This window comes from Pteropus alecto, unplaced genomic scaffold (assembly GCF_000325575.1).
Source record: "Pteropus alecto unplaced genomic scaffold, ASM32557v1 scaffold28, whole genome shotgun sequence".
Lineage (NCBI taxonomy): Eukaryota > Metazoa > Chordata > Mammalia > Chiroptera > Pteropodidae > Pteropus > Pteropus alecto.
In genome coordinates, this window is record NW_006441063.1 from 3,223,627 (window position 1) to 3,238,848 (window position 15,222).

Genomic DNA, 15,222 nt, shown 5'->3' on the forward strand with positions numbered 1-15,222 from the left:
AGTGGAAGAAGGGGAGGAATGGGAGGGGGAGAAAGAGGAGGGGAAAAGGGAGGAAGGAGAAGGAGAGGAGGAAGAGGAAGGAGAGGAGGGAGAAGAGGAAGAGGGAGAAGGAGAGGAAGGAGATGGGGAAGAAAGGGAAGAGGAAGAAAACAGGAGTAGAGAAAATGAGGAAGAAGAGGGAAAATACCGAGAGGCAGGAGATGAAGAGAGTGAAAGGCTAGGAAGACAGGATGAAGGAAAAGACTCTAGAAAAGTGAGCAAAATCAAAGGATCTGTGAAATATGAGAAAGATAAAACATGTCAAAAAAAGTTTATTACTAACACAGAGGGAAAGGGGAAAGGGCATGAAGTACAGAGGTTTAGAATGCCAGTGCAGTCAAAACAGCCTTTAGAAAATGGACCACCAGGTTCTAAAAAATTCTGGAATAATGTATTGCCACATTATTTGGAACTGAAGTAACAAACTTTAAATATAACCTGATTATGTCCATCCAAAAAATTTGATCACATTACATGTAATAGGCACTCAATACATTTTATTAAATTGATTTTATGTCATGGTTACTTCACCTGTGGTACAGTATGACTGATAAAGACAGTATAAGGCACTGGCATATTTTGGCTCCTCTTAAACTAATATCTTGGTGTATTTTTCCCCAGAATTATTAAACTATAACTAAAAATTACCAAAAGACCATAACAGATAATTAATATTATATATTCCTCATTAAAGACAGATTTAAGAAATAGCGTACTATAAGAGTGTTTTGTTTGTGTATACAACAATGGCACAGATCCTTAAGGGCTATAAAGACATCTGATTTCTTATAAATATGTTAGCACAGTTATTTTTAGTCTGATTAGTTTACCTACCACATAGAATAATTTTATAAGAACAAATGGTATTCTAAAGCTAACATGAGGAATTCACATTTTAAAGAAATAGTACTGTCTTTTCTATCTTTTATGTGTTCTTTTTGCAAAAATCTACCAAGTGATAGTTGGATTCAGAGCTCAGATCTTAATAATGTGATCTCTTTTAATTACTTTCTAGGCAAATGGCAGTATATCTAATGAAATAGAGATTAAGTTAAATGTGTAATTTGGAACTATGTAAAACTTTAAGTATTTATCGGCCAGGCAAAGCTATACATTGCACCTCAGTGTCCTCATCTGTAAAATGGAGTGGATTAGATGATATACTGTACTTCTGACTCTTAATGTCTCACCTTCTGTAATTCTGTATTCCTAAACTCTTATAATTTCCATGCTTAACTGTACTCTCAGAGCCTTCATTTCCAGTATGTTATGTATTCTCAATGTATTCTTCATTGATTATTCTGTAATTTTGTTTGTTGTTTGTCAGAATGTTTCAAGAGTAATAAAACTTAAATGTATACAGTCAGTAATTGTTTGTGAAAAAAGAAACTAACCTTAGATATTGAATTTTAGAGAGGCTAGATTGCCACTAGAGTAATTTCAGTCTTTCCTTAACATTTTCAAGGTATATAATGCACCTAGTTTGTTTGATTGTTCTTTATTCATAGTTCCCTTTTCAACTGATTTCCTTCCCATATCTTGGACATGAGGGATTTCTTATACTTTCTTTTATCAAGGAGGATTTTGATGGTAAACTTCCTGTGAATTTTGTGTAGTTGAATTCTCTGCACATTTGATTCTCCTTGAGAAAGAATATGAGGAGAAAAACTAGAATATGAAGTGAAGAAATTCTTAGAAGCAACTGTAAATTTTGTCTTAGCTGCAAGGATCTCTGGTAGCCTCCCCTAACTAACCAACGTGCTGACTTGGCATTGCAGGGTTCTACCAAATTCTGTCACATCCATTAATTGTTAGTAGAATAGAATTAATACTTTGATAAAGATGTATGTGCTGTGTTGTTAATTCTAGTGAAAAGCATGGCTATTTAAAAATAGACTTAAGATGATTAAATAAGATAGATGACAGAAATAGAGTTCATAAAGGAAGAACCTTCAGGGATATGAGAGACTCTTAAACTCAATTTATTAATGTTAAAGATATAGGCATTCATCTTCCACTGAAGTGATAATCAGCAATACTGAAATGATATTCATAAAATGTGTCCACCTCAATATTTGAACTGATCTAGATAACCATTTTTTTAACAGCATTTCTTACCCATTTCTTCATATTTCCCTGGCCAAAAAATTTTTGTGCACTTTTAGAAGCAGGAATCCATGCAGGCATAGTGTTCTGGTCAAAAGAACACTGGCCTAGTCATTTTATTAACTGAATTAATACTTGGTTAAATAGACTGGAATAACTGGTTCCTTCTTTATTGCTCCCATCTGCTGGTTGATCAAGCTTTTACTATAGTGTATCAGTGATCATTTCTGAGGCAAGTATGAGTTGTGTATATAGAATCCATTGAGTTACAGTTTCAAATGAGGACTCTGGCAGAACAATACTTTAAGGTAAGCTACAAAGGAGTACCACAAAAGGATCTGCTGCTGCTAAAAAGCAGCATATGAGGTGAGTGCAATTAAAATGTTTGTAATTATTTCACTATAGAGATAAAACTTGCTGTACACATGTTTACTGAAAATAAAATGCTACCATGGAGGAAGGCGCTCTAATTCCTTCCTTCATTCTTTCAATTGTAAAAATTAAATGTGGTATTATATGCCCAGTACTTAACACAGAACTTAATATTTGGTACATATTATTTACTTAACAAATATTTATATACCAAGCACCAAAAAGAGAACAGAAGCTTCCCCAAACCTGGTGGATCTCAAGAAGTGAGGGCTGCTTACAATTAACCTCCTGAGGCCCTCTTCCCTGTCAGGGATATTAGGTAGGTATAGATTTCTTGAATGAACACCAGACAGGTGAAAGGAGTTCCTGTGACTCTGTCTTAACTATTGGTAAACAATGCCCTTTTGTTTCCTGATACCCTCATGTTCTTAGGACTGCACAAAGATAAAAATATGTTCTGAAAACAGATATATGGCTTTCCTCCATTCAATCCTTTAATAAGAAGAAAATGGTTTTGTGCCTCGGATATGCAGAAAGGAAGATATAGCTCCTGATCTCAAGGAACTATTGGCTATTTGGGCTGACCAGAAAAATTTACAAGTACAGTAGAGTGCTTCAGGAGTGGCACTTCAGCTAGGAAAGGGTTTCCAAGGAGCAGTGGTGAAACATGACGAAGTCATGAAACGTAAAACCTAATCAGTCACAAGTGGGCAGGGAGAGAACAGCTTTCCAGCCATGAGAGTGTTTTGGAGTCAGTGCAGCCTAGAGTTTCGTTGGTCCTGGACAGAGAGGCAAAGGACCTTATGTGTTTGTAAAAGATGTTAAACAACAAGAGTAAGATGATCACACTTGGGCTTCTATAACATCATTCTGGCAGCAACATGGAGGATGGATTGTAAGGGAACAGGACCAGAGGCAGAGATGCCAGTTAGGAGGCAGTTATAGTAGAGCAGGCAGAGACTGCAGAGGAGCTGGACTGGGACAGTGGAGATGGAGAGTTTGGTATGTATATATTATCAAAGGAGGTTTAGGGATAGAATTGGAGGCCTTAGTAAAGAGATGTAGCTTGGAGGTAGGGAAAAGGCCAAGCTTTTCTTGTTTCTGGCCTGCAGAACTGGGTAAAAAGAGTGCCATTCACCAGGGCTGAGAACAAAGGAGTAGAGGCAGGTTTGGAAGATGTCTTGGAGCTTGTTGATCCAGTAGATGCTCAGCAGTCAGATACATGTCTGGGTCTGGAACTCAGGGGAGATTGCTGAGTATCACCAGCACGTATATGTAGTTAAAACTGTGGGGTTGAATGAGAGGCAGCATTCATAATGCAGAAGGAGAACTGAAGACAAAATTCAGGGAAACATCAGTAGATAAGGGAAGGTTGAGAAAGGGAAGTCTGAGAAGGAGGCGAGGTTGGAACATTTACTAGGAAAGAGAGGTGCTGCCCAAACCAAGGAAGAGGAGGGGCGGAGGGCTGCAGAGAGGCCCAGAGGAGAGCCAAGCAGAGCCCACATTGCCAGCAAAGAGTGATCTCCAGCAAGTCTGCTTTTTAGAGAAAAAGAATCAGAACTAGACTTTGAAAAATATCAGACAGAGAGTGCTACTAGAATATTTCTCAATTTAGTAAGGGAGATGTATATTCTAGAGACTTTGGTGCTCTGGGAAAAGAAAATCCTAAATGTTTAGTTACTATTACTATATACAATGGTATATAAGAATAGAATATTATTGAAATGGACTATCCACAAAATGGAAGAGTCTGCAATGCTTTAAATATCAGTGGTAGCGGGGAACTCTAAGGGCAGCCATTATGGTCTTCAATTTATTTGAGCAGAGTTGGGAAAGAGCATGGGTTCTGAAGTCCAGTAGACCTGAGTTCAAATCTTAGCCCTTGCCTGATTAGCTCTTCTGGACACTTGGAAAAGTTGTTGTTGTTTTTTTAACCTTTCTGAGTATTTGTCCCTCTTTTAGTAAAGGAGGGGGGTGGTCTTTTGATAATTAAATTAGTTAACATGAAACATGTTGGAGGTGCTCAGCAAATGGTGACCTGAACCACTCTAATTATCCTTTCTAATTACATCAAGTCAGGTAGAGTGCTACCCTCCTGAATCCTATGAGTTTTTCTCTATGAACCTCACTTTTGTTTAAATATAACAACTCCCAAAAAAATTGGCTTATGTGAATAGATCTGTGGACATGAAATAGATTACAATAATGATAACCACACATGGGTCAAATACTGCCCCTCAACATTTGAAGCATGATGAAAGGCTGATTGCACTCACATGGTTAGCCTAAACTTTAGATGTTAGTGCTGTCATAGGGACCATAGATTTATCTCCGTGTCCTAATGGTTTTTTTTTTAATTAAAATACTTAAAAAATAATTCACACATAAAGTGTAATCGTATATCATGCATTTGTTTAAGCTAAAGAGGAAACTAAATTTTCTAAAAAAAAAAAAAAGTGGAAAATAAAAAAAAAGAAAGTGAAAATGAGAGTAAAAATGTGTACCAGCAAGATATTCTGTACCCTGAGCATTAGGCTCATTTTTGCAGGGCTGCTCATCAGAGTCAAACTGTAATGTATTTGGTGGCGAAAATACAGGATTATGAATTAAGTAAAGGATTGGTACATAGAAGGAAAAGTTTAGAGATTATAAAGTACTGTCTTTCGAAGCCAACAATTGGGAAGTCACAACTGGCAGCATATGGGTACAATCTGGCCTGCAGATTTACTTTGGTATATACAGTGATTCTTTGAACTTGTGAGTTTATCTGCTATCGGGAGATTTTACATTGAACAAAAGTGAACATTTTAAATGAACCATTTTTTAGTGATAAGATCTGGGACATTATGGCAAAATGTATCCATGCTTCTTGGTTTTCAACAATCCTCAGTGTGCACTAGGGATCTTATCTTACTTTTTATGGAGAGGCCTTTACAAAATCACTCAATTTACATACAAATGCTGTTTGCTCATGTTATTTTCTCTGTAAATAATCTTTTTAATCTTTATACAAACCCTCCAAGGTAGGCATTGCTAATATCATTTTCCCATTTTACAGATACACTGTAAAGTACATTAATTAGGCACCTTGTTCAGGCCATGATTGATAGAGAAAGGCTTGAAAAGCAGTGCTTAGGTCTTTGTATTTAATTCCCTTCCTACTCTTTACTCCTGCCTCAGTGATTTCTAGTGTAATTAAAACATGAACTTAAGTGTTAACTCTTCTTGTCCTAAAGAAACCTTGAAATTGAGATTAAAATATATGACTTTCCCACTTGATATGACTTAGATATAAAGTTTTATGTTCTATTAGCCTTTTTGGAAAACATTTTCTACCCTATATGACATTGAATCATGCCATAAATCCAGACTTGTATCATAAAATTTTATGCTTTTTAGTCCTCTTTTAAAACTTAAAAGAAAAACTTTTAAAGTTAATACATGCACAGGAAAGTATATATTTCATACATGTATAGCTCAATGTATATTCCACAAGCTGCACACACCCATATAGTTAACATTCCAGATCAAGGAAAAGCAGTGTCAGCTCCCTAGAAGCTCCCCTTCAACTCTCTTCCAGCCATTTCCCATCCCCCATCCCAGTGTGACCACTAGGCATACTTCCGATAGCAATCTCTAGTTTATAAAGCATGCGATGCTATTGTATTCTTAAAGAAACTGAAACCCCATGAGTAACATTTGGTTTCTTGATATTTCCCATAAGAAATGTAAAAAGCAGTGCCCTGGGCCATACCAAAGACTGCAGCTCCCTGTGCTGTGTCTGACCAATGAAACAAGGGTCCTTTTGTGGGACTCGGGCCCATTCACTTAACACAAGATGAATTTCCACTGACCACTCCAGACTGCCTTTGGAGTGGTTCTGGTGACAAAAATGTATTTAAACTTTATCCTTTCTTTTATAAAATGACAGTATTCTGCCAATCTCTCCTAAATTGTTTCATTTTGAAGGTAAGTGCTATATGTAATTTAAAGTAGTTGCGCAGATGTGTATAGATTGATTTTAAATGTGCTAATAAGTGCAAAGTGCTACGATTGATGATGTGATTTCTAGTGAAAATGTCATTTTCTAAGAGCTTTTCTCAAATTTAGGAAATGATATAGTTCCAACAGTTTTTCATTGTTATAGATTTTTATAAAGTTAATGAGTAAAATTATTGTTCATTATAAAAGAGAAAAGTGTTTTGTTTATTTCTAAAATAAGGTAAAATTCCATGTTTCTTTTTATAAGATCATGATAGCCTATGGTTACACTAATATGTTAGTTAACTAGTACAATTGGAGTTGACCCAGGTGTTAGATTAGCCAAATTCTCCAAGGAATGAGGACTTTGCCAGAACACAATTAACTAACCCTCCCTCTGGGAGATAGAAGGGTAGAGTCTGAAATTCTCTGTGTCAGGAGCACTTTTCTTTCTAGTGGCCCTCATTTATATACATTTATGACTATATCTATTTTTCAGCCAAAAGTCTTAAATCTAGTTATCTTTGTTTTCCATTCCCTTCCAAAGTCAAGCTGTCTCTATTCATTTTAGCCACCCATAATGTATACCTGGCTAGGCCTAATATATAATATAAGACACTTAGAGGAGAAATCATGTAGGAAAAAAGAAAGCCTTAGAAGTTCTTGGTAAACAGTAGCTACCTTGTAGTTAACTCTACCCAACCTAAGCATGTCTATCCTGGTACCCTGTTCCCCGCTCCTGTGTTCTCTTTTGAGTGCACTGCCTTGTGCCTTTTAATTAACCTATGTGAAGCCCTCCCAGGGTAACTTCTGAAACTTTTTTTTAAATCTCAAGGCTTCACTTCTGGATTGCTTTGTCTTCAGTGGAAACACTATTAGGCCACACCCTTAGTGCTACTGACTTGAGGATGTCACTCAAATCTGTTACTGAGGTGTGAAATATAAACATATCCTCTCCCTAGCCTGAACTCTCTCATATTTTTCTTTTTGCCAGAAGAAAGGTGAGATAATTATTAGAGGCATTGTTTTCAAACCACCCACTAAAGATTCTGTTGGGAGTCAGGGTTATCCTTAGCCAAACAGCACTGAGAACTTGGCCACAAGAAGGGAGTTACAGTGTTGAAGGAATATAAAGGACATATATGGTCTGAGGCAAATAGGGCCAAGGTGAACTTTTTAAAACATTCTTCAAGGCGGTGGTTACTACTGCCTCACCTATTCTAGGGATCATTTTACCTTTAGTGAAGGGCATAAATGAAAAGTATAGGACAATATCCAATAAGGAATCTAATCCCTTAATGATATAAATAAGCAGTATTCCACCCCAAATATAAAATTGCAAAAAAAAAAAATCTCAATATAGAATTTATGATAAAACTAATGTTTTCTGCCTATACTTAATAAGCATCACATGATTTACTCTCAGCCTGTCAAATCCATAGATGGGCCATGTTATAATTTGGGGTAGCTGGACAGGAGTCAGATGGACTCGGTTTGGTTTTCCCTCTGCTATAAATAACTAAGAGCAAACCATTTAAACTGCCTATGTCCTTTTATCTTTTTCCTGGAATGTAAGTAATTGTGCTTACCTCTCAGTGAATTGTACTTCTGAAGTGATTTTAAATCCCTATGTTTTGGAAAATGAACATAATGAATATATAGATAGGTACGATTGTGTTATAATGTGACAATAGAAAGAAAGCTTTTTAACTTCTCTAGTTTAAAAGCATTCTTTTGAGACAGCCCTGAAAGCATTTTTTTCTATTTTAGCCTTTATATGGGTGCTAATAAAATTTTAGGAATCTAAGTCATTAAAAATGAAATAGAGCAGCATGCACAAAATCCTTGGTAACATGTTAACTTGACATGTAGCATGGGTTTTACAGTATTTTATTTCTTTGACTTCAGTATTTGAATTCATATCTGTGTGTTCTTTGAGACAGTATAAATTATTTATGATAGCAATATCAAATCTCTTAAAAAGAAAACCTAACTCTTCCTTGATTATCAATTTCGTCATAGGATCACAAACTTTCAGAAATTGAAGAACCAGAAGACAAGGATGAGGAAATTGATGAATATCTGGAAGGCGAGAAGCAAGCTGTGGAAGACAATAAAAATGTTCCTGCAGATGGCAACAGTGAAACCAGTGACAACTCAGGTGAAAAGGTATTAACAACCATTGAAAAGGTATGATGATATGTGCTTAAATTTAAGATCCTGCCTAAGAGAAAGCATATGGGTTCCCTGGTCTCTGAAGAGGGTAGATTTCAACTTTCTTCGGGATCAGAAATACTTCCATGAACAACTTTGCGTGCTATAGGAAAAGCTTTGGCAAATTTATGAATGAGGCACACTTTGTTTCTAGCCCTCATTCTATACCTCTTGGTAGCATTCTATTCAATGCATGAATAGAAATTAACTGATATGGGCCAGTATAGTATACTGTTGAGAAATTAACAATGAAGTTCACCACTGGGTCCTTGAAATGATGAAATTACAAAGTTAGGAGCCCTATACTGGTGGTGGCAGAAATGGAATGTGTGTGTGTCCACATACATGTGTGTATTTACATGTATAGGTACAAATGAAAATTGTTCACAGCAGTATTTGAGATTGTGATCAGTTCTGCAGAGATGCAGTCTAGAAGGAAGTATTTATAGGAGGAATAGGAGGAGGTATCACTGAGGAAGAAAAAGCCATCCTGAAAGTGGAGCTAGGGGTGCCAAAAGCATCTCTTCCATTTGGCAGTTTTGCTAGGAGATAATTGGTAGGTTTTAAATCATTCATTTGCTAGTACTACCCTGGATTAATTTCAGAGGTATGGAATTCAAAAACCCAAACTGAAGGACACTGTATTGATTCACTTATTTTCATTTTCCGACCTCTTATGCAGAACACTGAGTTAATAATGCCTTCTCATTGATGAAACACTATCATCATTGGTCTGGTCAAGGCTCCTCTCCCTCTATTTAAACTGATCTTCTCTTAGTAGCCCCATTCCTCTTCTTCCTATCATAGACAACCATTGAAACATGCTCGGCCTTCTATTTGAATGTGTACTTGTAAAACAGGTATTGTCATTTTTGTGCATGTATTTTTAATTTACAAAATGGTATTGTGCCATAAAGGTCATTCTCTTTCTTGATTCCTTCTTTCTCCAAGATTCTTTCCTCTTACTGAGGAAAAAAAATGTGTTGGCAGTTAATTATTTATTTTCAGAGGGAGGGAACAATTCTTTTTATAAAGAATATGAGTTCTACTTAGGATGGTCCCTAACATTTTTTAATGTAGAATTTATTAAACTCCAATTTGACATTATAAAATGCTGAGCTAATTCATATATTGATTAATGTTCCTAAATCTTCTTTTAGTAAATTTTTAAAGCATACAATTTTTTTTATCATATACTTTCAAGCTAGGAGTGACATTAGCAATCACTCAGCATCTAAGGCAAGAGCCCAGCAAAATGAAGTAATTGTCACATGTTTATGTTGTTAGCTAGAGGCTGACTGAAACCCTGCTTAAAAAGCAAGACTAGGTTTTCTAGCACAGCACAAATATGTTTATTATATTGTTTCTTGATTGTTTATAGGACAAAAAAAACAACCAAGAGGAACGGGCCATTTGTGAATACAATGAAAATCCAAAAGGTGTGAGCACATTTAACTTCAGAAGTATATTTTTAAAAAGACTAGGTACATAACATACATACATATGTACACGCACATTTTTATGCATATATGTGCCATGCTGAGTAATTATAGCTTACACACATGTATTCTATTTTATACTTTTTACTGTCATGTCGCCCTCATAACAAGCTATGAAATATGTGACATAGGCTTAGTTGTTCTCATTCATAACCACCATAGCTCCTTCACATAAAAATATTCATATCACTCCTAGTTGTTCATGTGTCAGTGTCAAGTGGTTTAGGACAGCCTTTTTACTACCTTTTTTTTTTTTCTTTTTAATCAGTAGTATTAAGTTGAGCTTTTGCCCCAAATTTTGATTTGTATCTCTGGTGAGCACTGCCGGACCCCATTGCTGTTGACCAAGCTGGCCTAGAGCCACAGCAGGCCATCTAGTTAATTCCCCTAGAGCCAAGACCTGAGTCTTTGATCTTACATGAACATTTAAGAGGAATCTTTTCCCAGGCCTAGCTGCTGATGCCATGGAACATAGAGACTGTGATCGCCTTTGAGACCTACATATCCACACCAAAATTATTTGTATTTTTGTTTTACGACCCCTATTTTATGTTTCCACACCATCACATAACATCAGTGTGCTTTTTACTGTGTACTCATTAAAAATAACTGTCATAATAGTAGATATTTGATATGAACTTAAGCATTGAAGGAATATTTCCCCTAATACCTTTTCCCTTCCAACTTCTGTAGAAAGTGTAATAAGTTTTAGAGTATTTTCAAGAAAAATGTTAAAATATTTATCATCTCTAAGCATTCTTAATATATAGCCTAAAGTGTTAAAAAGAAGTTAAATGTGAGATTTAAGTAGTTGATAATATAAAAGAATGTGTATGCCTCATGCATATACTTTAAAAGTCATTATTCAACTACATAACATATGGATTATTGGGAATGCAAAAAAATAATGTCCACTTGAGTAAAAAGAATTTAATTATAACTAGGCTAATTTTTAAAAACGTAATTTATGTTTTACAGAAGTCTTCCCTAACATTTACTGTTACCTTTGTAGCTACATTTGGATACTGGTCATTGACTTTATCGGTCAGGCCATTCTGGGCTTTTTGCCTTAACTCAGCTTTTCAGGAAATAAGCAGTGTAGACTTTGTCCACTATTCCAGTGGTACACTCTTTTAGTATTACCTCATAATTCAGGGTTGATAGAGTTTCTCTGAAAGCATTAGGACTTTTTCTCATCGGTTAGAAAAAAAATTTCTAAATATATTCTATTATAGGAAACATGTCTGATCATGCAAAGAGCAGTTCTTCAGAAATCCTGGAAGATAGTGAATCCGCACCAGGCAAAGAAATAAAAATAACAAAGAAGGTAAGTGAAATGAACTTTTCATTTTAATGTTAAGACTAAAGTATTAAATTGCCCCTTCTACTTTTTATATGCTGATCCACATAATTTAACTCCCTTAATATGAGTTTTTTATGCCCAGAATCATGAAGAATTTCAGGTGATGTTTCACATTTTTATCATGCATATTTTTTTCTTTATTGGACTGTAGATTGAGTCAGGTTGTTCTGCCAGAATTTAATAGCACATTTCTTTCTATCATCCCACCTATGCTGATTTATCATACAATAAAAGATTCATAAAAGAACTGTATTGCTTAAATTATAAGAGTATAATAATCATGACGGTCTATAAGAGAGTAAGACAAAGCCAAGAAATAGAAAAGATAAATGCAAAAATAAAGATAATCGTGCTTAGAAAACATTACAACATGCTACTTCAGTCTCTCAGGAGATCACGAATACCTCTTCTCCTTTTAAGTAAGTTACTCTTTCACTTCCAGAAGAACTTTCTTTAATCACGAGCCTACATTTCAGGGTAGAAGAGGAAACATGGAAGAAAAGAAAAATGAAAGGCCTTGTTAATTCTTACTATTCAACCTTCAGGTCTCAGCTTAAGTGTCATTTCCATATAGAGGCCTTTTGTGACCAGTAGCACTTACCTAAATTATTATGTCTCACTATTATTCTCTCACATAACACGTTTTTCTTATCCGTCTTAGTATTTACCACAATTTCCAATTATATAGTCATTTGTATATCTGCTTTATGTTTCTCTCTCCCCACTGACCTTCAGCTCCATGAGGACAGAAATGATTTTCTGCTTTGCTTTCCAGTGTATCCTTAGCACTTAGTACAGTTCCTGGTACATGGTAAATGTTCAGTAAATATTTTTAGTTGACACTGAATTGTAAAATATAAGGGAGTAAGAAAGAGGAAAGCATGATGGTGTAAAACCAGGAGATGCCCTTAGGGTAGTAAACAGCCTATCTTTTGCCATTTTTGGAGGCATATGCCACTCTGAAATTCCTTTCAGAATTACTTCAGAAAATTTCAAAAGTTATTTTGGTCCTGATCTCCATATCTTTTACTAAAAATTACTTCATGACCATTTTCATCTTTATAAAAATTGTCTTATAAATTTGGATTATTATGCCCAAAAGATAGTTGTGACCTGGCTCAAATGACACTTTAGAATTATCCTTAGAATTACAACAAATGTATCATCAGAACATTTGGTCGAGGTTTATATTCCCTGTCTCGTAGACCAGAACGTTTAACAGATACTCTATTACTTCATAGTGTTCCTGTAAATACTTTTTCCAATTACGAGAGCTTGGGAAAAGACTATGAAAAGAAAATCAAAATCGGGAGGAAGATGAAAAGTAAAGGAGTCAGGAGACATAAAAACCTAAGGAGAGGAAAAGTGAAGTGAAGCAGCAGAAAAAAATATTGGAAAACATATCTCGGACCAAATAAAAGTTTATTCTAGATCTAGAACACGTGGTCAAGTTTCAGGAACTTTTCAGGCTCTCTAGTCTTCAGCATTGCCCGTAGGTGGTAGGATTTGGATGCACAGGACAAGAGAGAGGGCTGAGCGAGGGAAGGAATGCTATGTGGGAGACAGAGTGGCACGTGCCTGTAGGAGTAGACCAAGCAGGGTGCCCAAGCGCCAGCACCAGTGAGCGGGACAAAGGTTAGGCCGGCCCAGGATACAGAGGGCTGAAAGTGCCAGGCCGAAGAATTCGGTCTTAAACTTTGATTATGCTTAAATTCTCATTTATACCTAATGGAAAAATATATTTCAGTAAATATATATTTCCTCGGTTAAAGGAAAGAAACAGTAATGAAAATTATATTTTAAAAATCAAGCAGTAATAAGTGTATTCCCTACATAAGAAATATGCTGTTATTCTACATATTTTAAAGAGGAAATAGATAATTCAGGTAAGATTTTTTTCAATCATTCCTGCATGACATTTTTTATCTACAGTGTCTCTATCCTATTTACACCATCCAAGCCAAACAAATCAGACTTTTGAAAACTTAGAAAATAAATGATGCATTAACTCATATCAAAATAAATATATGTTTGAGATTTTGCTTCTTCCCCCATCCCCCAATTAGACAGACACTCCAAACATACTCTGAAAAAAAGAAATTTAATAGTGACACTCTTGGTGTCTACAAGACAGAATTCACCATTAAATTTCATTTTGATGATTTTAAATGTTTCAGATAGCCAGAATAAGACCTATGATTTTAATTGGTAGCAGAGATATTTTGGTGTAGGTGATCGTTACATCTGGAAATTACCAAATATTGTTTTTCCAAAGTGTAGTCAATGTTCATTATTTAGATCCACTGAGAAAATTGTGTTATTGACTTAATTTCCTTGCACTCAAGTAAGCTAATGAAAAAAGCAGTAAGCTTTTCATCTATTAAAAAGAATTTCTTTCCATCATGGAATTAGTTCATTTGTCTATTTCTTTAGCATATATTAATTGGGTGTCTTATGTGCCAGGCCAAAGGCACATGCAGAGATTAAAGATCCAGTGCTTTCCCTCAGAAACTAGCTGGAACATGGCAGATTCCCTGGATAAGTTCCTCATGCCAGTTAACAGTCAATAGATTTCTTATGTATTGTCACTACCATAAATAAAAGAGTCTGAGAGGAGAATTTCTCCACCAAAATTATGCCTGTGGATTCTTGCCTTTCCTGGCAACTACCTTTTCTCTGATGTTATGTCTTGTTCACTCACCATCACAGCTATAGCTCAGTATGTTAACCTCAAGTACACAATTAGCTTTACTCTATCTTATGAGGGAAATCTGAGGTAAATTATACATATGGTCTATCATTGTCAGTTTATATCAGGCTTACAACCTGAGATGGTCTCTTTCAGGTCTACCCAATAATTTCTCTGCTTTTTAAAAATAGCTTTATTGAGGTATAATTTATAAAAAATAAACTGTACATACTTAAAGTATGTAATTTGATTAGTTTTGACATACGTATATACTATGAAACCATAATCACAATCAGGAGAGTGATCAGTGTCATTTTAGGCAGAAGGTTCTTTGTGACTCTTTGTGATCCCTGTCTATATCCTCCACCCTCTGCCATCTTCAACAAACCACTCATTTGCTTTCTGTAATCATACATTATTTTAAAGTTCTAGATATTTATATAAATGAAATACTACCCTATGTACTCTTCTTTTTTGGTTTGGCTTCCTTAATTTAGCATAACTGTTTTGAGTTTCATCCATGCATGTATCAATAATTAATTCCTTTATATTTATTGCTGAGTTGTCTTCTATTTTGAATTAATTTTTATATGGTGAAGGTATGGATTGAAGTTCTTTTTTTTTTTTTGCATATGGCCATCTAACTGTTCTAGCACTATTTGTTGAAAAAGAGACTAGCCTTTCTCTACTGAATTGCCTTTGCACCTTTGTCAGAAATCAGTTGACTTTTTATATGTGGGCCTATTTCTGGACTTTGTATTCTGTTCCTTCAATCTGTTTATCTTATGCCTGTACCACACTGTTTTGATTACCGTAGCTTTGTAATAAGTCTTGAAATCAGCAAGTTTTAGTTCTCTAACTTCGTTCTCTTCCAAACTTGATTTAGCTGTTCTATACCCTTTGCATTTCCATGTGTATTTTTAGAATCAGTTTGTCAGTTACTGAAAAAAAAAAAAATG

At 35.4% G+C, this 15,222-nt stretch overlaps 1 protein-coding gene across 1 annotated transcript in view; it reads left to right on the forward strand.

The window, feature by feature from the left end:
* RPGR (retinitis pigmentosa GTPase regulator) overlaps positions 1 to 15,222 on the forward strand; it is a 46,900-nt gene that overhangs the window by 28,929 nt on the left and 2,749 nt on the right. Inside the window, 3 exon segments of the mRNA XM_006918260.3 lie at positions 8,521 to 8,688; positions 10,094 to 10,151; positions 11,447 to 11,538. Coding sequence (XP_006918322.2) covers positions 8,521 to 8,688; positions 10,094 to 10,151; positions 11,447 to 11,538 — 318 coding nt within the window.